The 23,892-nt window shown below is 43.2% G+C and overlaps 1 protein-coding gene across 4 annotated transcripts; it reads right to left on the bottom strand.

The window, feature by feature from the left end:
• Positions 1–1,924: 1,924 nt before the first annotated feature.
• On the bottom strand, positions 1,925–23,892 carry LOC115493508 (EVI5-like protein). 4 transcript variants are annotated; one of them, XM_072928626.1, is made up of 6 exons: positions 21,362–23,892; positions 16,058–16,098; positions 14,290–14,479; positions 10,945–11,169; positions 6,402–9,206; positions 1,925–5,777 (listed from the first exon to the last, which is right to left on the bottom strand). In XM_072928626.1, exons 2-5 carry the CDS (start codon positions 16,075–16,077, stop codon positions 8,793–8,795), a joined length of 849 nt encoding a protein of 282 aa, XP_072784727.1. In that variant the 5' UTR covers positions 16,078–16,098; positions 21,362–23,892; the 3' UTR covers positions 1,925–5,777; positions 6,402–8,792. The 4 variants fall into 4 exon arrangements, with proteins under 4 accessions (XP_072784727.1, XP_072784725.1, XP_072784726.1 ...); XM_072928624.1 differs by having other exon boundaries at positions 16,058–17,559; positions 21,362–23,888; XM_072928625.1 differs by having other exon boundaries at positions 16,058–17,727; positions 21,362–23,888.

Genomic DNA, 23,892 nt, shown 5'->3' on the forward strand with positions numbered 1-23,892 from the left:
ATGGATTTCGTAAAGTTAATATAATTTAGGGATTCTTTACTAAGATTGTTATATATTGAGTTTAAGTACTGTATGATTAAAAAATTATTTTAAGTTTTTCAAAGGTCAAGTTTATTTGGCAGCAAAGTTTAGTTGTTTTTCTTTGAGAATGAGAAGGTTTTGACTGAAACAGTTCACAAAGTAATAATGAACATTGATTTAAGGAGAAGTTACTGGATTTATTGGATTTATTGGATTCTTGGTTTTGTTTTAGTATTTTCTGTTTTATTATAAGTTTATCAGTATATAAGAGTTGTAAAGGAATTTATTTTGAGTTTTCTGAGATTGATTTCATTGTTTAAAAATTAGTTTTATAGTCTGTTATTTCTTTGTATAATGATACAAAAGGCATTTGTTTTCAAATCCTTTATTTTTAACTATATAAGTGTTCTATAAACGTTATTGTTAAGAAATTTTATCATGTTGTCAGGTGAAGATTTGTGCTTCGTTTTTTCATAGTGAATTCTCGTGTCTTTTATTGTTGTTTATGTAATCTTATCCGGGTTACATGCCAGTTCTGAAGTCTCATTTTGAATTTTAACTGTATTGTGCATTTTTCTAGGTGAACTTCCTGATTCGTTTTTATATCTCTCGTGAGTGGAATCATTGCATTTCTATTTTTCATCATTCTCAAATGTTTTTCAGAAAATCTCAGAGAGAGGTGCCTGAAGCATTCTGACAACCTCTTGCCATTGTTAATCTTACGATTTCTTCAATTGGCATCCTTTTCCTTCAAAAGAGTTTCAAGAAAAACGAATCTTTGTGTCATTTCGTCAGTTTATCGTTTTGAACTTCAAGTGTTTATTTTATAAGAAAATGTTATAATAGGTTGTTATGTTTTAAGTATTATATATGTATTGTTGGTATAAGTTTTGTTTTATATAATATGTTAAGGGACATCTCTCCAGTTTAAAGTTTGGGTCCTGGCCAGACCCTGATTTTAACTTGGACAGATGAGTTTGCCAGCAAAGTTCAGAGGTTTCTGCACAAAAATGAATGATATGCAGGTCATTTTTGACCCATCAATTTGATTCTACAAATGTTACAGCTGACACAGCTTTGAGGTGAAACTTGCCAGCCTTGCCCGGGAAAGGATGCCAAGGGTTTTCACTGAAAACAAATGTTTCAGCTGTTTGCAGACTCTGAACTGCTGTCACAATGTTTCTAATGATTGTGCTTTTTTCATTTTTATATATGCTATTTAGAATATCTTTCTTTTGAATTTTCTTGAATTGTTATCGATTTTGATAAGTTTTATGCATTTTATTATTGAGATATTTTGTTCTGTTCTATATTATGTTTTACATTTCAACTTTCTTGTTTCAAAAGAGAAGAAGAGAAAGAGAGAAAAAAGGAAAAAGAAAAAAGAAAAGGAGTGAAGAAGTGCCTAAAATAAGGCTGAAATGAGGTTGAAGATTTTGTATGTTTTAATCTCTTGATATAATTATTTTGTAGACTTGATTTTGCTGATCATTGAGAAAAATATGAAGAGAGTGCTAGACACTGGACAGATAAAATTGAAAAAAAAAAAAAATCGTTCAAATAAGTAGCTTTGAGCAAGGATTTTGTTAATGTTTTCACAGAAGTTGAAAGTGAGGTTTTTTAGTTTGCAGACCCTCAAAAACAATTCTTACAGATTTAGAGATGGGAGCTCAGATCATTATTGTGGCAGAGACCAGATTGCTGACAATGTCAGGCTAAGATTTCTTAATCATTCATTTACATTTAAAGAAGAAATATTTTGAGTGGACAATCCAAATTCGCAAGATTTTTCAATCACGTTGTTAGGGCATTCAGAAGTTCGCACAGTTCGTTTTCCAACACACAAAATGTTAAATGTAAAAGTGAGTTTCAGGGAAAAAACAAAAAAGAAGCCAAGAACCAATGGAAGAAATGACAGTATTCACTGATGGTTTGGGAAAAAACTCACAAATCAGTGGTCACATGGAAAAATAAAAAAAAAAAAAACAGGGAAATGGGAATCAGGTATCAAAATGGTACAAAGTTCACCACAAGTTGAAAAATTGGTAACAATAGTCAGGGTTTTTCAGTTATTTCAGAAACCCTCAATCTGATCACAAGTTCAGTGTATGTTGCAAATGTGGTCAAACAATTAGAGAAATTGCTTTTAAAACATACAGACAAGGAAATTTTATATTCATATCTATTATGCATGAAAATAATCCTAGAAAAACAGAGAACATTAATAAACACATCAGAGTGCATTCTTCACCTCCGAGGTTTTTAGTAAAAGAGAATGCTCATGTAGATAGGCTCACAATGCCCATCTTGCAGACACTGCCAGACATTTTTGAGCAGGCAAAATTGAGCCATGCATGTTTTCACAAAAATGCACAGGCATTGATGGGAACCTTTCACCCTTCTGAAAGTCAGACAAAGGAAATCTGCTTGCCAGAGAGCCAGTTTGTGCAGTCTCCTGTATTTACAGGAGTGGTCGATCTGAAAGGTTTGTAAAAGCCTTCAGCTGTGGCAAGTTGATGTCACAAAATACCCATCTTTTGAGAGGCTCGAAAATATCCGTATTTCAATTGATACATTTTCAGAGGCGATTTTTGCATCATTATATACAGGGGAGATCACAGAACATACCTGCAAACATTTTTTATAAGCATTTACATCATTAGGAGTGCAACAAGAAATAGAAACAGATAATGGTCCAATTTACACAAGCAAGGTGCTTGACAAATTTTTGAAAAAACAGAGAGTCAAACATATTTTCAATATTCTTCATTCTCCCTCAGGTCAAGCAAGCAAAGAACACATCACACCCTGAAATCCACTTGAATAGAAAGAAAAGGGAGGAGGCAGGGTTGAACAAATGTGTTGAATTTTTTAAATGGTTTTTTCTCAAAGCCCACTCTACTAATTGTCAGATATGTTACAAACAACCCACAGGAAAAACTAAGGGAAAATCCTTTTGATTTGATCAGAAACCCAGAGTCAGGACAGATTGAAGGTTCATTTACATTAATAACTTGGGGCGAGGGTTTCGCTTGTGTTTCTATAGGACGAGGACTGAAGTGAATGCCAGCAAAGCACATGTAACCTTATCGGGTGCAGACGCCAGTGGACGTAGACCCGAGAAGCAGAGAAGCAAGCACGCAGACGAAGGCAGACAACAACGCTGCAGACGTCTCGTCGGACAACGATTGATCACCCAGAGACTTGGGGTTTTTTCTGAGAAATCAAGTGTTGTTTGGGTGTTGCTGCATTGCGGGGTTTCTCACAGAGGGTGGGGACATGGACATGGGATTCAGACAGATAGTGTTCATGTGCTTCATTCTTTCACCTGTTGCCTTGGGCAACAGGACAAATTTTCCCATGAGACAACCCAGGGAAAAAGTGTGGGAGACTTTGGCAAAAGCAGCTGGTCTGAACAGCATTTGCCTGACCCATTCGAAACCAGAGAAACCATTTTCAACATGCTTGGTAGGTGGGCCAGTGGAGGGATGGTCAGTCCCAGGGGACATCCTTCCAGGGGTTCTGAAGTTTCTTTCAGACCCTGTGGAGGGATGACATGTTTGGACACAATTCCTTCCTGTGGCTCACTTTGAACCTCTGGATTTGGACATTTTTGGGTCAACAAAAATGAAATGGTGCTTCAAATTTAATTCATCAGGAGTGGCAAAGACAGATAATCATACAATAGATGTCACTCCGAATCAGCCTTTTTATAAAAATGCGTCATCTTGGTGCAATCATACCAAAATGACAAGCAAACCATCCTTTCAACATCCAGCCACTTTACCAAAGGGAATGTTTTTCATTTGCGGGGACAGAATTTGGCCTGCTATCCCTGCAAAAATCAAGGGTGGTCCATGCAGCATTGAAAGATCTTTTGTTAACACACAGCATGACCTTGATAAGAGAGCAAGGAGAAAAAAATCTGATGAATGAAATGATCCAAATTGTGACAATGATAATGTTAATACCAAGAAAAAAGGCTCGGGAAAACTGAGTGGTTCTGCTTTCACAGCAGGTGGCATCAAAAAGAGCCTTGGTGCAGTTGGATCAAAAGAGGTTGTGGGCAGAGTAAAGATGCCCATGTCATTTCTTTTGCATCGAATGATTTGTTAGCTAGCAGTGAAAAATGAGAACAAAACAGTAATTGAACATCTATTGTAAACACATGGACACACGAGTGAAAATTTAAAGAGGTATCAGAGGACCAAACACACCTGGAGAAAAATTAAATCATAAGTAGATGGTGTGTTCAATTTGTTTCACCTTTCACAGTTGTAGAAAAGAGATTTTGAAAATAGTTGTATGTAATTATAAGGTATTGTAATTCTTCTGATGTTTGTGCTGTCCTTGCCTCAGTGCATGAGGCAGACCATGGACAAAGTTGTCAAAGAGGTGTTCTTGATTCAAAAAGGAAAGGATCCCTAGAACAATATAGTCCAAATTATGATGATGATGTTTCTACCTGGGACAAGTCTCGGAGAATTGCAGTAGCAATTTTCTCACCCCAAGCAGCATCAGGGGCGGCCTTGACACAATTGGATCATATAGCATGTTGGTTGAGGAAACACAGTCGTGCCATTTCGTTTGCACTGAGTGACATGTTAACAGACATCAACAGTGCAAGGCAAGCAGTGCTTCAAAACAGGGCGGCAATTGATTATTTGCTGCTGACACATGGGCACGGATGTGAGGAATTTGAGGGAATGTGCTGCATGAACTTGTCCGATCATTCAAAATCTATTCATAAAAATATAAAACAAATACAAAGTAGTATTAGCAAATTGAACAAAGTTACAGGGTCCTGATGGGATGATTTGTTTAGCTTTTTTGATATCTCACCATTGTGGAAAGAACTTTTGAAAATAGTATTTTATATTCTTATAGGACTTGTAGTTCTTCTGCTTGTTCTACCATGCATTTTCGTGTGTATTTGAAAGACCTTGAACAGCATGATAAAGCGGGTGTTTCTGGTTCAAACAGAGAGGGGAGATGTCAGAACTCAAAATATCCCTCAGACATTTTTAGAGGTTCCAGGCCTTGGTCAGAAGCATTTTAGACCCTGGCAAGCAGCTGAAAACAGCTGTGATTTTGAGTTTGAACCATGGAATGAATTACCAACTTTAAAGGTGGAACAAGTAGTCACAGAGGGTTAGATGATATAGTAAAAGTAGTCACAAATTAGAGGGTAAAATTTTTTAGTATTGTACAGGGGGGTTTTAACACCTGTACAGGGGGGTTTTACTTTGTACAGGGGGATCAGGAGTTCTAAGATGGAGGAAAGTGGACCTGATCCTGTTCTTCCTCCTTCTTCTTCCTTACCTCCATGTTCTTGGTGATGTTGGCATTTTTCTATTAGTTTAGGCTGGGGACACACTGTTCAACGTAGATGATAGATATTGGCACATTATTGTAAATATAGTACACGTAATTTCTGGTATATAATGTTTCTACCATCCCACTGAGGTGCAGAGCCCCGCACGCTGCCCTGCAGGACAGACCAGCGGCAGGGCAGCAGAACATGTTATAGATAAGCAAAAAAAAACAACCTTGAAACCAGCACAGACGAACTATGGCTTCTTCTTTGGCAACGGGGCAGAAAGACAGAGACTTTCTACAATCTCGGAATCACGAATAACCACAGATTCCGACACCCTACAAACTGACATCAGGAACCTGGACTGGTGAGTTTTCTTTCCCAGGCAAAAGAGCCGATGTTTGTGCTCCGAGTCCTGTGGCCTTTAGTGGGCAGCTCACTGCAAAAAATCGGAACATCGAGAGATAAGTCCCAGACAGGAGCTGCCCCCACCTCATACTTGTGCTGCCCTGACAGTCCCAGGGGAGCCCTACAAACTGACATCAGGAACCTGGACAGGTGAGATTTCTTTGCCTGGCAAAAGAGCTGATGTTTTTGCTCAGGGTCCTGTGGCCCTGAGCGGGGAGCTGACTGCAAAAAATCCGAACATCGAAGGGTAAGTCCCAGACAGGAGCTGCCCCACCTCATACTTGTACTGCCCTGACAGTCCCAGGGGATCCCTACAAACTGATATCAGGAACCTGGACTTGTGAGTTTTATTTCCCAGGGAAATCAGCCGATGTTTTGCTCAGGGTCCTGTGAACATGAGCGGGGAGCTGACTGAAAAAAATCCGAACATTGAAGCATAATTCCCAGACAGGAGCTTCCCCCACCTCATACTTCTGCTGCCCTGACAGTCCCAGGGGAGCCCTACAAACTGACATCAGGAACCTGGACTGGTGAGTTTTCTTTCCCAGGGAAAACAGCCGATGTTTGTGCTACGGGCCATGTGGACCTGAGCGGGCAGCTGACTGAAAAAAATCGGAACATCGAGAGATAAGTCCCAGACAGGAGCTTCCCCCACCTTATACTTGTGCTGCCCTGACAGTCCCAGGGGAGCCCTACAAAATGACATCAGGAAGCTGGACTGGTGAGTTTTCTTTCCCAGGGAAAAGATCCGATGTTTGTGCTCCGGGTCCTGTGGCCCTGAGCGGGCAGCTGGCTGCAAAAAATCGGAACATCGAGAGATAAGTCCAGACAGGAGCTGCCCCCACCTCATACTTGTGCTGCCCTGAGAGTCCCAGGGGAGCCCTACAAACTGACATCAGGAACCTGGACTGATGAGTTTTCTTTCCCAGGGAAAAGAGCTGATCTTTTGCTCGGGGTTCTGTGGTACTGGGCGGTGAGCTGACTTCAAAAAATCAGAACATTGAGAGAGAAGTCCCAGACAGGAGCTGCCCCCACCTCATACTTGTGCTGCCCTCACAGTCCCAGGGGAGCCCTACAAACTGACATCAGGAACCAGGACTGGTGAGTTTTCTTTCCCAGGCAAAAGAGCCGATGTTTTTGCTCAGGGTCCTGTGGCCCTGAGCGGGTAGCTGACTGCAAAAAATCCGAACATCGAAGGATAAGTCCCAGACAGGAGCTGCCCCCACCTCATACTTGTGCTGCCCTGAGAGTCCCAGGGGATCACTACAAACTGACATCCGGAACCTGGACTGGTGAGTTTTCTTTCCCAGGGAAATCAGGCGATGTTTTATTCAGGGTCCTGTGAATATGAGCGGGAAGCTGACTGAAAAAAATCCGAACATTGAAGCATAATTCCCAGACAGGAGCTGCCCCCACCTCATACTTGTGCTGCCCTGACAGTCCCAGGGGAGCCCCACAAACTGACATCAGGAACCTGGACTGGTGAGTTTTCTTTCCCTGGCAAAAGAGCTTATGTTTTGCTCGGGGTCCTGTGGCACTGGGCGGTGAGCTGACTTCAAAAAATCAGAACGTTGATAGAGAAGTCCCAGACAGGAGCTGCCCCCACCTCATACTTGTGCTGCCCTGAGAGTCCCAGGGGATCCCTACAAACTGACATCAGGAACCTGGACTGGTGAGTTTTCTTTCCCAGGGAAATTAGCCGATGTTTTGCTCAGGGTCATGCGGACATGAGCGGGGAGCTGACTGAAAAAAATCCGAACATTGAAGCATAATTCCCAGAGAGGAGCTTCCCCCACCTCATACTTGTGCTGCCCTGACAGTCCCAGGGGAGCCCTACAAACTGACATCAGGAACCTGGACTGGTGAATGTTCTTTCCCTGGCAGAAGAGCCGATGTTTGCGCTCCGAGTCCTGTGGCCCTGAGCCGGCAGCTGACTGCAAAAATCTGAACATCAAAGGATAAGTCCCGGATAGGAGCTTCCCCCACCTCATACTTGTGCTGCCCTGACAGTCCCAGGGGAGCCCTACAAACTGACATCAGGAACGTGGACGGGTGAGTTTTCTTTCCCAGGGAAAAGAGTCGATGTTTGTGCTCAGGGTCCTGTGGACATGAGCGGGCAGCTCTTTGCATAAAATCGGATCATCGAGAGATAAGAGCCAGAAATGAGCTGCCCGTACATAATACTTGTGCTGCCCTGAGAGTCCCAGGGGAGCTCTACAAACTGACATCGGGAACCTGGACTGGTGAGTTTTCTTTCCCAGGGAAAAAAGCTGATGTTTGTGCTCCGAGTCCTGTGGCCCTGGGCGGGCAGCTGACTGCAAAATATCCGAACATCGACGGATAATCCCAGACAGGAGCTTCCCCCAACTCATACTTCTGCTTCCCTGACAGTCCCAGGGGAGCCCTAAAAATTGACATCAGGAAGCTGGACAGGTGAGTTTTCTTTCCCTGGCAAAAGAGCCGATGTTTTTGCTCAGGGCCTTGTCGCCCTGAGCGGGCAGCTGACTGCAAAAAATCCGAACATCGAAGGATAAGTCCCGGACAGGAGCTTTCTCCACCTCATACTTGTGTTGCCCTTAGAGTCCCAGGGGATCTCTACAAACTGACATCAGGAACCTGGACTGGTGAGTCTTCTTTCCCAGAGAAATAAGCGGATTTTTGTGCTCAGGGTCCTGTGGTCGTGAGCGGGCAGCTGACTGCAAAAAATCGGAACATCAAAGGATAAGTCCCAGACAGGAGCTGCCCTTACCTCATACTTGTGCTGCCCTGACAGTCCCAGGGGAGCCCTACAAACTGACATCAGGAACCTGGACTGGTGAGTTTTCTTTCCCAGGGAAAAGAGGCGATGTTTGTGCTCAGGGTCCTGTGGCCCTTAGCGGGCAGCTGACTGCAAAAAGTCGGAACATCGAAGGATAATTGCCAGACAAGAGCTGCCCCCACCTCATACTTGTGCTGCCCTGACAGTCCCAGGGGAGCCCTACAAACTCACATCAGGAACCTGGACTGGTGAGTTTTCTTTCCCAGGGTAAACAGCCGATGTTTGTGCTCAGGGTCCTGTGGCCCTGAGCGGGCAGCTGACGCCAAAATATCGGAACATCGAAGGACAAGTCCCAGACAGGAGCTGCCCCCACCTCATATTTTTGCTGCCCTGAGAGTCCCAGGGGAGCTCCAAAAACTGACATAAGGAACCTGGACTGGTGAGTTTTCTTTCCCTGGGAAAGGAGCTGATTTTTTTGCTCAGGGTACTGTGGCCCTGAGCGGGCAGCTGATTGCAAAATTTTGGAACTTTGAAGGATAAGTCCCAGACAGGAGCTGCCCCCACCACATAATTGTGGTTCCCTGGCAGTCCCAGGGGAGCCCTACAAACTGACATCAGGAACCTGGACTGGTGAGTTTTCTTTCCCAGGGAAAAGAGGCGATGTTTGTCCTCCGAGTCCTGTGGCCCTGAGCGGGCAGCTGACTGAAAAAAATCGGAACATCGAAGGATAAGTCCCAGACAGGGGCTTCCCCCACCTCATACTTGTGCTGCCCTGAGAGTCCCAGGGGAGCCCTACAAACTGACATCAGGAATCTGGGCAGGTGAGTTTTCTTTCTCAGGGAAAAGAGCGGATTTTTGTGCTCCGGGTCGTGTGAACCGGAGCGGGCAGCTGACTGCAAAAAATCTGAATATCGAAGGATAAGTCCCAGACAGGAGATGCCCCCACCTCATATTATTGCTGCCCTGACAGTCCCAGGGGAGCCCTACAAACTGACATCAGGAACCTGGACTGGTGAGTTTTCTTTCCCAGGGAAAAGAGCCGATGTTTTGCTCAGGGTCCTGTGGCCCTGAGCGGGGAGCTGACTTCCAAAAATCGGAACATCGAGAGATAAGTCCCAGACCTAAGGGACTAGGTCCCTTAGGAACCTTGAGGAACATTTCAGGAACATCTCATGAACCCGGAGGAACGCCTGAGGGACATCTCAGGGACCCTGAGAAACCATGAGGGACCCTGAGGAACCCTGGGGAACACCTCAGGGCCACCTCAGCCACCAGGGACACTGAGGCACATCTGAGGGACAGCTCAGGGATCTGGGGACACTGAGGGACATCTCCTGTCCCACCTCTGTCCCAGTGCCACCCCTGGCAGTGTCCCAGGTGTCCCCAGTGTCCCAATGTCCCCAGCTGCCACCTTCATGATGCTGAAGAACATCTCCTGGACCATCTCCTGGCCCTGTCCCACCCCAGCTCCATGTCCCAGTGCCACCCCTGGAGATGTCGCCAGTGTCCCAAATGTCCCCATGTCCCTGTGTCACCTTCATGACATTGAAGAGCATCTCCTGGCCTTGTCCCAGTGCCACCCCTGGAGATGTCCCCAGTGTCCCCAATGTCCCCATGTCCCCATGGTGTCACCTTCATGACATTGAAGAGCACCTCCTGGCCCTGGCCCTGTCCCACCCCTGGCAGTGTCCCAGGTGTCCCCATGTCACCTTCATGACGTTGAAGAGCACCTGCTGGCCCAGGCTGGGCTGGCCCCTGGAGATGTCCCCAATGTCCCCATGGTGTCACCTTCGTGACATTGAAGAACATCTCCTGGCCCTGTCCCAGTGCCACCCCTGGAGATGTCCCCAATTTCCCCCTGTCCCCAATGTCCCCGATGTCCCCATGTCCCCCTGTCCCCATGTCACCTTCATGACGTTGAAGAGCACCTCCTGTCCCTGTCCCACACCTGGCAGCGTCCCCATGTCCCCAATGTCCCCAATGCCCCCAATGTCCCCATGTCCCCAATGCCCCCAGTGTTCCCAATGCCCCCAATGTCCCCAGTGCCCCCAATATCCCCATGTCCCCATGTCCCCAATGTCCCCACTGTCCCCAATGCCCCCAATGTCCCCATGTCCCCAATGTCCCCACTGTCCCCAATGCCCCCAATGTTCCCATGTCCCCAATGTCCCCAGTGTCCCCAATGTCCCCATGTCCCCAATGTCCCCAATGCCCCCAATGTCCCTGATGTCCCCATGTCCCCAATGCCCCCAATGTCCCTGATGTCCCCATGTCCCCAATGTCCCCAATGTCCCCAGTGCCCCCAATGCCCCCAATGTCCCCATGTCCCCATGTCTCCACTGTCCCCATGTCCCCATGTCCCCATGTCCCCAGTGCCCCCAGTGTCCCCAATGCCCCCAATGCCCCCGATGTCCCCAGTGTCCCCCTGTCCCCATGTCACCTTCCTGACGTTGAAGAGCACCTGCTGGCCCAGGCTGCGCTGCCCGCTGAAGAGGGTGTGCTCGGGGTAGGTGCGGGCAAAGTTGCGGCAGATCAGGCGCTCGCAGGGCGACGACACCCACAGCAGCTCCGGGTAGCGCGCCTTGAGCGGCAGTTCAGCCGCGCCACAGAGCCGCTGCCACCCCGCGGCGCGGAACTGCTGCGGGATCCCCTTGCGGATCAGCTCCTGGGGACACGGGGACACCAGTGTCACCCCAGTGTCACCCCAGGGTCACCAATGTCACCCCAAATGTCACACCAAATCCCAAACCTGACCCCAAACCCCACTGTCCATGCTGCCCCAGGGCACAGCCGCTGCCACACCACGGCCCGGAACTGCTGCGGGATCCCCTTGCGGATCAGCTCCTGGGGACACCAGTGTCACCCCAGTGTCACCCAAATGTCACCCCAAACCCATAACAGGATCCTAAACATGGCCCCAAAGTCGCTGTCCCCAAATCTGCTGCCCCAGGGTACAGCCGCTGCCACACGATGGCCTGGAAATGGGGCAGGATCCCCTCTGGGATCAGCTCCTGGGGACACAGACCCCAAACCTGACCCCAAATGTCACCCCAAACCCCAAACATGACCCCAAGCATGACCCCAAACCCCAAACGTGACCCCAAACCCCAAACCTGATCCCAAACCCGACCCCACACCCCACTGTCCCTACTCCTGGCACCACGGTGGCCCAGAAGTGCTGCAGGATCCAAATTGGGATCAGCTCCTGGGGACACACCGACCCCAAATGTCACCCCAAATGGGACCCCAAATCCCAAATGTCACCCCAAACATGACCCAAAATCTCATTGTCCCTACTCCTGGCACCACGGTGGCCCCAAAGTGCTGTGGGATCCCTTTTTGGATCAGCTCCTGGGGACACACAGACCCCAAATGTGACCCTAAATGTGACCCCAAACGTCACCCCAAACCCCAAACATGATCCTAAACTCATCCCATTGACCCCAAATGTCACCTCAGATCTGCAGCTGCCACACGATGGCCCAGGAGTGCTGCAGGATCCCCTTTGGGATCAGCTCCTGGGGACTCCAAACGTGACCCTAAATGTCACCCCAAATCCCAAACTTGACCCCAAATATGACCCCAAATCCCAAATACGACCCCATACCCCAATGGTGACCCCACACCCCACTGTCCCTGCTCCTGGCACCGCGGTGGCCCAGAAGTGCTGCAGGATCCCCTTTGGGATCAGCTGCTGGGGTCAGTGGGGTCAGGGGTCAGTGGTCGGGGTCAGTGGGGTCATGGTCACCCCAAATGTGGGATGGTCAAATCCTGACCCAAGCCGTGTCCTCCTGTTGGACAAACCCATCCCAAAACTCAACAAATTGGAGAAAAAATCAACCGAAAAACCAAATAAATTGGATAAATCCATCCCAAAATCTGGAGAAATCCACCCCAAAACCCCAAAAATTGGGTAAATCCATCCCAAAATTCAACAAACTGCACAATTCCACCCCAAAACCCAACAAACCTGACAAAAATCCACCCCAAATCCCAACAAACTGGACAAATCCACTCCAAAACACAACAAAATGGAGAAATCCAACCCAAAACCCAACAAACTGGACAAAGCCACCCCAAAACACGACAAACTGGACAAATTCACCCCAAAACCCAACAAACTGGACAAAGCCACCCCAAAACACGACAAATTGGACAAATTCACCCCAAAACCCAACAAACTGGACAAAGCCACCCCAAAACACGACAAACTGGACAAATTCACCCCAAAACCCAACAAACTGGACAAAGCCACCCCAAAACACAACAAATTGGACAAAAACCCATCCCAAAACTCAACCCACTGGACAAATCCACTCCAAAGCAAGAAAAATTGGACAAAATCACCCCAAAAACCAATAAATTGGACAAATTCACCCCAAAACACAACAAAATGCAGAAATCTATGCCAAAACACGATAAGCTGGGTAAAAATCCATCCCAAAACTCATCCCACTGGACAAACCCACCCCAAAACACAACAAATTTGACAATTCCATCACAAAACACGACAAATTGGACAATTCTATGCCAAAATCCAATAAACTCAACAAATCCACCCTAAAACACAACAAACCGGACAAATTCACCCCAAAACGCAACTCTTTGGGACAAACTCACCCTAAAACCCAACAAACTGGACAAACCCACTCCAAAACCCAACAAATTGCACAATTCTACCCCAAAACAGAACTCTTTTGGGCAAATCCACCAAAAATCCAACAAACTGGACAAAAATTCATCCCAAAACACAAAAGAATGGACAAACCCACCCCCAAACCCAACAAACTCAACAAACTCACCCCAAAACACAACAAACTGGACAGAAATCCATCCCAAAACTCATCCCACTGAACAAATCCATCCCAAAACCCATAAAATTGGATTCTAATCCAAAACCCAACAAGCTGGACAAAAATCCATCCCAAAACTTATCCCACTGGAGAAATCCACCCCAAAACATGACAAAATGGACAATTCTACCCCCAAACCCAACAAACTGGACACAGCCACCCCAAAACTCATCCCATGGGACAATTCCACCCCTAAAACACAACAAAATGGAGAAATCCACCACAAAACCCAACAAACTGGAAAAAACTCCATCCTAAAACTGAACAAACTGGAAAAAATCCACCCCAAAATCCAATAAATTGGACAATTCCACCCCAAAATCCAACAAACTGGACACAGCCACCCCAAAACCCAATAAATTGTACAAAAATCCATCTCAAAACCCAACTGACTGGACAAACCCACCCCTAAACACGACAAACTGGACAAACCCACGCCAAAACACATCAAACTGGACAAAGCCACCCTAAAAACCAACAAACTCAACAAAGCCACTCTTAAACTAAATAATTGGGACAAATCCATCCCCAAACCCAACAAACTCAACAAAGCCACTCTTAAACTAAAGAAATGGGACAAATCCAACCCAAAACCAAACAAACAGGACAAATTCACCCCAAAACCCAACCAACTGGAAAAACTCCATCCCAAAACTCATCGCACTGGACAAATCCACCCCAATACACAACAAATGAGAAACTCACCCCAAAACCCAACAAACTGGACAAACACACCCCAAAACTGAACAAATTCAACCCAAAACCCAACAAACTGGACAAAAATCCATCCCAAAACCCAACAAACTGGACAAACCCACCCCAAAACCCAACAAACTGGAAAAATTCCATACCAAAACCCAACAAATTCACCCCAAAACCCGACAAACTGGACAAATTCACCCCAAAACCCAACAAATTCACCCCAAAATCACCTTGAGCAGCTTCTCCTTCTCCTTCCTCCACTCATCCCAGTCGCTGACAATGCGGCCCCAGAGGCTCCAGGTCTCCTCCTCCAGGGGCCCGAGTTGAGACAGGGCCAAGGAGCCGGGGCCGGGCGAGGAGGCACTGGCACGGCGCGCGCCATTCACCGAGCACAGTGACTTGGAGTCGGCCTCCAGCAGCCTGCGGAGCACAAAGTCAGCTGAAATTCAACTGAAACTGACCCAAAATTCACCTGAAACTCAGCCAAAACTGACCCAGAACTCATTCAAAACTCAACTGAAACTGACCCAAAATTAACCCAACACTAACCCAAAACTCACCCAAAATTCACCAAAAACTTAGCAAAAACTGACCCAAAATTCACCTGAAACTCAGCCAAAACTCACCCAAAATTCACCTGAAACTCCAAAACACCTGAAACGCCAAAACTGACCCAATGCTCACCCAAAATTCCACGAAAACTCACAAAATTCACCCAAAGCTGAAGCCAAACTGACCTAAAACTCACCTGAAACTGACCCAAAGCTGACCAAAAATTCACCCAAAACTGACCCAAACTGAACCAAAATGTGCCCAAAGGAGATTGCAGTGACCAAAAAATGGAGATATTCACCCAAAAATGGAGATAGATCAACTAAAAATTGAGATATTCCAGCCAAAAATGGAGATCATTCACCTAAAAATGGAGATAAATCAACTAAAATTGGAGATATTCAGCCAAAAATGGAGATATTTGCCCAAAGATGGAGATATTCCACCCAAAAATGGCAATATTGACCCAAAAATGGAGATATTCACCCAAAAATGGAAATATTCACCTAAAAATTGAGATAATTCACCTAAAAATGGAGGTATTCATCCAAAAATTGAGATATTCTCCCAAAAATGGAGATAATTATCCTAAAAATGGAGATATTGCATCCAAAAATTGAGATATTCACCCAAAATTGGAAATCTTTCAACTAAAAATGGAGATATTCACACCAAAATGGAGATATTCCACTGAAACATGGAAATATTCACTTTAAAATGGAGGTATTCCAACTAAAATGGAGATATTTCCCCAAAAATTGAGATAATTCAACTAAAAATGGAGATACTCATCTAAAAATTGAGCTATTCTCCCCCATAATGGAAATATTCACCCATAAATAGATATTCCACCTAAAATGGAAATATTCCCCAAAATTTGAGATATTCACCTAAAAATTGAGAAAATTCAACTAAAAATGATGATATTCCCCAAAAACTGGGTCAAAAAATGGAAATATTCCCCCGAAAATTACCCCAAAAATTGAGATATTCTCCCCAGAAATGGATCTCTTGCCCAAAACCCCCAGGAAATCCATTTTAACTCCAATTTTTTGCCCCAGAAAAATGCAGAAAATATTAAAAATTCCCTTTTTGCTGACTGGTTCTGCTCCTCCAGCTTGGCCAGAACTCCAATATCTCCAAAAATGGAAATATTCACCCAAAAATAGAGACAAGTCACCTAAAAATGGAAATATTCCAGCCAAAAATGGAGATATTCACCCAAAAATGTAAATATTCACCCAAAAATGGAGATAATTCACCTAAAAATGGAAATATTCTTGCCAAAAATGGAGATAGTCACCCAAAAATGGAAATATTCCAGACAAAAATGGAGATATTCACCCAAAAATTTAGAAATTCACCCAAAAACTGAGATAATTCACCTAAAAATGGAGATATTCACCCATAAATGGAGATATTCCACCCAAAAATGAAGATATTTACCCGAAAATGGAGATATTCATCCAAAAATGGAGAAAATTCACCTAAAAATAGAAATATTATCCCAAAAATGGAAATATTCCACCCAAAAATGGAGATAAATCAATGAAAAATGGAGATATTCACCCAAAAAATGGAAATATTCCACCCAAAAATGGGTCAAAAAATGGAGGCATTCCCCGAAAATTTGAGATATTCTCCCCAAAAATGGATCTCTTGCTCCAAACCCAAAGAACATCAATTTTAACTGAAATTTTTGCCCCAAAAAAAGACAGAAAATATCAAATATTCCATTTTTCTGACTGGTTCTGCTCCTCCAACTTTGCCACAACTCCAATATCTCCAAAAATGGAAATATTCATCCAAAAATAGAGATATTCTCCCAAAAATTGAGATATTCCAGCCCAAAATGGAGCTATTCCACCTAAAAATGGAAATATTGACCCAAAAATGGAAATATTCCACGTAGCAATTGAGATATCACCCCGAAAATGAAGATAATTCACCTAAAAATGGAAATATTCTTCCCTAAATGTGGAAATATGCCCCAAAAATGGCTCAAAAAATGGAAATGGAAATATTCCCAATAAAATGGCAAAAAAAATTTAAATATTCCCCTAAAAATGACCGAAAAAATTGAGATATTTTCCCCAGAAATGGATCTCTTGCTCCAAACCTCCAGGAAATCTAATTTTTGCCCCAAAGAAGTGCAGAAAATATCAAATATTCCATTTTTCTGACCGGTTCTGCTCCTCCAGCTTGGCCGCAACTCCAATATCTCCAAAAATGGAAATATTCATCCAAAAATGGAAATATTCACCCAAAAATTGAGATATTCCAACCATAAATGGAGATATTAACCCAAAAAATGGAAATATTCCACCCAAAAATGGAGATAAATCAACTAAAAATGGAGATATTCACCCAAAAATTGAGATATTACCCCAAAAATTGGAAATATTTCAACTAAAAATGGCGGTAATTCACCTAAAATGGAAATATTCCACCCAAAAATGGAGATAATTCAACTCAAAATTGAGATATTCATCCAAAAATGGAAATATTCCACTGAAACATGGAGATAGTCACTTTAAAATGAAGATATTCCAACCAAAATGGAGATATTTCCCCAAAATTGGAGATATTCTCCCAAAATTGGAGATATTTCTCTTAAAACCACTCCAATAATGGAAATATTCTTCCTAAAATCACTCAAAAAATGGAAATATTCCCAATAAAATGAGTCAAAAAATTGAAATATTCCCCCGAAAATGACTGAAAAAATGGAGATATTCCCTCCGAACCCAAACAACATCAATTGTAACTGAAATTTTTGTCCAAAAAAGACAGAAAATATGAAATATTCAATTTTCTTGACTGGTTCTGCTCCTCCAGCCGGGCCAGCAGCTGCAGCTCCTCAGGGCTCAGCTGCTCCCCCGGGGCCGCCGGGGCCGGAAGCGACTCTGGGACTTGGGAACCACCGGGAGAGGCCATGGCCGGGTCACCTGGGGGGAAAAAATTACATTTTAGATGGAAAAAACACATTTTAGATTGAAAAAAATCACATTTTATAGTGAAAAATTCACATTGGAGCCCAAAACTTCCCGTTTCAGCCCCAATCCCCATTGCCCCAGGGCCCCTCCAGGAGCCAGGAGAGGCCATGGCCGGGTCACCTGGGGGGAAAAAACTAAATTTGAGAGTGAAAAATCAATTATAGATGGAAAAATCACATTTTAGATTGAAAAAAATCACATTTTATAGTGAAAAATTCACATTGGAGCCCAAAACTTCCCATTTCAGCCCCAATCCCCATTGCCCCACAGGGCCCCTCCAGGAGCCGGGAGAGGCCATGGCCGGGCCACCTGGGGGGAAAAATTAATATTTTAGATGGAAAAATCACATTACAGATGGAGAAATTCCCATTGCAGATGGGAATTTTCAGCCCCAAAATGTCACATTTCAGCCTCTTCAGCCTCAAAATTCCACATTTCAGCCCCAAAAATTCCCATTTCACCATGAAAAATTCTCATTTCAGCCCGAAAATTCTCATTGGTGTCCAAAAATTCCCATTTCAGCCCAAAAAATTCCCATTATAGTCCCAAAATTCCAATTGGAGCATCAAAAATTCCCATTGTGGCCCCAAAATTTACATTTCAGCCATAAAATTCTCATTTCACCACGAAAATTTCACATTTCAGCATCAGAAATTCCCATTTCAGCTGTAAAATGTCACATTTCAGCCCCAAAAATTCCCATTTCAGAATGAAAAATTCCCATTTTACCATGAAAAATTCACTTTTCAGCATCAAAAATTCCCATTGCTGCCCAAAAATTCACATTTTCAGCTTGAAAAAAATCACATCAAAAATTCCCATTTCACCATGAAAATGTCACATTTCAGCATCAGAAATTCCCATTGTGGCCCCAAAATCCCACATTTCAGCCCAAAAATTCCCATTTCAGCTCAAAAATGCACATTGGAGTCTTAAAAATCGAATTTCAGCCTCAGAAATTCACATTTCAGCCTAAAAATCCCAAATTTCACCCCAAAATTTGAATTTTTGGCCACAGAAATTCACATTTCAGCCTTAAAATCCCAAATTTCACCCCAAAATTTGAATTTTTCACCTCAAAATTTCACAATTCATCCCAAAATTCAACTTTTAAGTCCCAAAATCCCACATTTCATTTCCAAAATTTCACATTTCAGCCCAAAAATTGGAATTTTTGGCCCAAAAATTTCACATTTCAGCCTTAAAATCCCAAATTTCACCCCAAAATTTCAACTTTTAAGCCCCAAATTTTCACATTTCACCCCAAATTCCTACATTTTATTCCCAAAATTTGAATTTTTGTCCCCAAAATCCCAGATTTTGTTCCAAAAATTTCAAATTTCAGCTCCAAAAATCCCAAATTTCAACCCAAAATCCCACATTTAATTCCCAAAATCCCACATTTTAGCCCAAAAATTCCCATTTCAGTCTTAAAATCCCAAATATCTGCCCCAAAATTCCCATTGCAGCCTGTAAAGTTCCCATTTCACTCCCAAAATTTGACTTTTTGGCCCCAAAATTTCACATTTCCCCCCAAATTCCCACATTTCATTCCCAAAATTTGACTTTTTGGCCTCAAAATCCCACATTTTGTTCCTAAAATTTCAAATTTTAGCTCCAAAAATCCCAAACTTCACCCCAAAATCCCACATTTAATTCCCAAAATTCACATTTCACCACAAAAATTCCCATTTCAGCCTCAAAATTCCAAATTTCTGCCCCAAAATTCCCATTGCAGCCTTTAAATTTCCCATTTCACCCCAAAAATTTGACTTTTTGGCCCCAAAATTTCACATTTCACCCTAAATTCCCACATTTTATTCCTAAAACTTCACATTTCAGCCCAAAACCCCAAATTTCACCCAAAATTTCCCACATTTTATTCCTAAAATTTCACATTTCAGTCCCAAAATTTGACATTTTGGCCCCAAAATCCCAGATTTTGTTCCAAAAATTTCAAATTTCAGCCCCCCAAACCCCAAATTTCACCCCAAAACTTGAATTTTTTGCCTTAAAATTTCACAATTCATCCCAAAATTCAACTTTTAAGCCCCAAATTTTCCACATTTTATTCCTAAAATTTCACATTTCACCCCAAATTCCCACATTTCATTCCCAAAATCTCACATTTCACCCCAAAATCCCACATTTTATTCCTAAAACTTCATATTTCAGCCTCAAAATCCCCATATTTTACCCAAAATCCCACATTTCAGCCCGGAAATTTGAATTTTTGGCCTCAAAATTTCACATTTCAGCCCCAAAATCCCACATTTCATTCCCAAAATTTCACACTTCAGTCCCAAAATTACATATTTCATCCCAAAATCTCACAATGCAGAATCAAAATCAAATTTCAGCCCCAAAATTTGACATTTTGGTCCTGAAATGTCACATTTCAGCCCCAAAAAGGGGAGGTCACCCCAAAAAACCCCAAAAATGGGGAGTTTGACACAAAAAAAACCCCAAAAGCTCCAAAAAGGGGGGATCACCCCAAAAAAATCCCCAAAATTGGGAAGTTTAACCCAAAAAAAAAAAAAAACAAAAATGGGGGGTTTGACCTCAAAAAAAAAAAACAAAAAGGGGGAGTTTGACCCCTCCAAAAAAACAAAAATCCCCAAAACCCCCCAAAAAACACAAAATTGGGAAGTTTGACCCCCAAAAAACCAAAACGGGGGGTTTGACCCCAAAAAAAAACCCAAAAGGGGGAATTTGAGCCCCCCAAAACACCCAGAAAGGGGGAATTTTTCCCCAAAAAAAACCCAAAAAGGGGGGTCAGACCAAAAGCTCCACAAAAGAGGGGGTGACCCCAAACCCACCCATAAAAGGTGGCTAAATCCAAATCCCCCCAAAATTGGGGTGACCCCAAAGCCCCCCCTAAAAGGGGGATCATTCAAAATCCCCCAAATCTGGGGTGACCCCAAACTCCCAAAAATTGAGGTGACCCCAAATTCCCGTCACAAATGGGGGTGACCTCAAAATCCTCACAGACCAAAAAATCCCCCAAAAATGGGGTGACTCCAAATCTCCTAAAACTGGGGGTGACCCGAAATCCCCAAAACTGAGGTGACCCCAAATCCCCCCAAAATGGGGGTGACCCCAAATCCCCCATAAAGAGGGTGTCAGGCTAAAAAAAAAACCAAAAATGGGGATGACCCAAAACCCCCCTCACAAACGGGGGGGGGGGGGGGGGGGTGTCGAACCAAAACCCCAAAACTGGGGTGACCCCAAATTCCCAAAAATAGTGGTGACCCCAAATCCCTCCAAAAATGGGAGTGATCCCAAACCCCCCTCACAAAGGAGGGGTCAAATGAAAGCCCCTAAAATTGGGATGACCCCAAACCCCCAAAATGGGGGTGACCCCAAATCCTTCCATAAAAGGGGGGGTGACTCCAAATCCCCAAAATTGAGGTCACCCCAAATTCCCCCTAAAAATGAGGGTGACCCCAAATCCCCTAAAAGCTGGGGTCAATCCAAACCCCCAAAATTGGGGGTGACCCCTAAAATCACCCCCAAATCATCCCCAAACCACCTCAGGGCTGTGCCCCCTCACAAAAAAAGGCGGGAACCCCCAAACCCCCTCAGAGCTGCCCCCCCCCCCCCCCCAGAAAAAGGCGGGAACCCCGCAGCCCTCAGGCGGCGCCTCCATTTTGTCCCTCAGGGTGCGGGGCGATGCCAGCCCGCCCACCCCTGAGGGAGAAAACTCTCCATTGTCTGCCGGCAGCGCTCTCACGGCCCTCCCCGCCCCTCGTACCTGCGCTCAGAGCCCACGGCAAGCCCCGGCCGCCCTCCCGGGGGTCTCCGCGCCCGTCCGCCGCACCGGGACCACCGCAGCCGCCGCCATCTCAGAGCTCCCGCCGCTGCCCTGGCCGGCACGGAGTGACTGCGGTGAAACGGCGCGGCCAATCAGAGCGCGAGTTCCGCGTCTGCGACCGCCCACCTGCAGCATCTTGGCCAATCATGAGAGGGAGTGCGGTGACAAGGCCAGCCCTTTCCCTCCTTACTTTTCCCGCAGTTTTCCCCTCAGTTTCCTGCTCTTTCCCCCTCACATTTCCCACCATTTTCCCCTCACGTTTCCCGCCCTTTTCCCCTTTTGGGGTTAATTTGGGAGGATTTGGGTTTTTCTGGGATCTCTTGGTGGTGTTTTTTGGAGGTATTTGGATTTTTGGGGTGGTTTTGGGGTTGTTTGGGGGGATTTGGGGCTGGATTTGGGGATTTGGGCTTATTTTGGGTGGATTTGGGGGTTTTCGACATTTTTTGGGGTCATTTTGGAAAGATTTGGGGTGATTTGGGATATTTTGGGGCTTTTTGGGAGCTATTTGGATTTTTTGGGTGGATTTTGGGTTAATTTGGGAGGATTTGGGATTTTTGGAGGGTTTGGGGGTTATTTAAAAATCGGAATTTTGGGGGGATTTGGGGGATTTTTTGGGGGGATTATTTTTTGGGATTTTTTTGTTGGGTTTTTTTGGGGGGGGATTTTTTGTGGCATTTTTTTGGGAAAAAAAAACCCAAAAAATCGAATTATTCCAGGAAAAAGGTAGAAAAAAATGGAAAAATAAAAATTAGGAATTAAAGCAACAGCAAAAAAAAAAAAAAAAAAAAAAAAAACGATTGAAAGGGTGAAAATTGAAAAAAAGTCATTTTTTCAAGGAAAAAAATCGGATTTTTTTGTTGGTTTTAATTAATTTTCATGATTTTTATTATTATTTGATTTTTTATTCCCCAATATTTTGGTATTTTTACCAAAAATGGGATTTTTTTTCCTAGACATCTTGATTTTTTTTTTCCAAAAAGTTGTGGGTTTTACCCCCCCAAAATTGTAATTTTTTAAACTAAATTTGATTTTTTCCCCAAAATTGGAATTTTTTTTTCCCAAAAATTTGGAGTTTTTTTCCCCCCAAAATGAGATTTTTTTTTGTTTTACAAAAATAAGATTTTTCCCCCAAAATTGTGGGAGTTTTTTTTTACCAAAATCAGGATTTTTTTTTAACCAGAATTGTTATTTTATCCCCCAAAATAAGATTTTTTTAACAAAAAAAAAAAATATTATTTCCCCAAAATTCTGATTTTTTTCCCCAAAATTGTGATATTTCGACCCAAAAATTAGATTTTTTTGCCCAAAAATGTGACTTTTCTGCCCAAAATTATGAATTTTTGTACAAAAAATGTGATTTTTTCCCCAAAAACGAGATTTTTTTTTGCCTAAAATGATGATTTTTATTTTTTCAAAATTGGGAATTTTTTTTTGCCCAAAATTATGGATTTTTTAACAGATAAATGAGATTTTTTTCCACCAGAATTCTGATTTTTTCTTAACGAAAATGAGATTATTCCCCCTAAATTCTGATTTTTTTCCCCCCAAATTCAGTTTTTTTTTCCCCAAAAACATTCCGATTTTTCCCCCGAAAAAAAATCTGATTTTTTCACAAAAAAATGTAATTTTTTTTTTCTAAATTGTAATTTTAAAAACCAATTCTGATTTTTTCCCAAAACCTGATCTTTTTCCTCCAAATTGTTACTTTTTTTACAAAAAATGAGATTATTTTCCCCAAAATTCTGATTTTCCCCCTAAATTCTTATTTCATTCCCCAAACTTACGATTTTTTAACCCAAAAATTAGATTTTTTTTTCCCAAAATTATGAATTTTTTTACAAAAAATGAGATTTTTTTCCACAAAATTCTGATTTTTATTTCCCAAATTTCTAAATTTTTAGCCCAAAAGAAGAAATTTTTGGCCCAAAATGCAATTTTTTTTCCCCAAAATTAGGATTTTTTATTCAAAAAATGTGTTTTTTTTTCCCCAAAATTCTGATTTTTCCCCCAAAATTCTGATTTTTTTTCCTCAAAAACAAGATTTTTTTTTCCCTAAAATGATGGGTTTTTTTTTTTTCAAAATTGGGATTTTTTTTGCCCAAAATTGGGGGTTTTTTTTCCCAAAAATGGGGTTTTTTACCCGATCTGCGGCTCCTCGCCGCTGCCCCAGCGCCATTTCCCCTCCTGCTCTGCCTCCCTCACCCCCAGCCAAAAATCGGATTTTTCCCCCAAAATTGCAACTTTTTTTACAAAAAATGAGATTATTTTCCCCAAAATTCTGATTTTTTTCCTAAAATTGCGATTTTTTTACCCAAAAATGAGATTTTTTTTTGCCCAAAATTATTAATTTTTCTTACAAAAAATGAAATTTCTTCCCCCCCAAAATTCTGATTTTTTCCCAAAAACGAGATTTTTTTTTTGGCCTAAAATGATGATTTTTTTTTTAATCAAAATTGTGATTTTTTTTTTGA

This window comes from Taeniopygia guttata, chromosome 4 (assembly GCF_048771995.1).
Source record: "Taeniopygia guttata chromosome 4, bTaeGut7.mat, whole genome shotgun sequence".
NCBI classification, from domain to species: Eukaryota; Metazoa; Chordata; class Aves; order Passeriformes; family Estrildidae; genus Taeniopygia; species Taeniopygia guttata.

Bases quoted from the DNA above. Each gene is read 5' to 3' on its own strand.
- LOC115493508 (XM_072928626.1), bottom strand. From the start codon at position 16,077: ATGAATATCTCCATTTTCGG. The intron at 14,480-16,057 runs GTAAATATCTTC...TGTGCTCCGCAG, and splicing joins ATGAATATCTCCATTTTCGG to GCTGCTGGAGGCCGACTCCA. The intron at 11,170-14,289 runs GTGATTTTGGGG...CCGTGTCCCCAG, and splicing joins AGAAGGAGAAGCTGCTCAAG to GAGCTGATCCGCAAGGGGAT.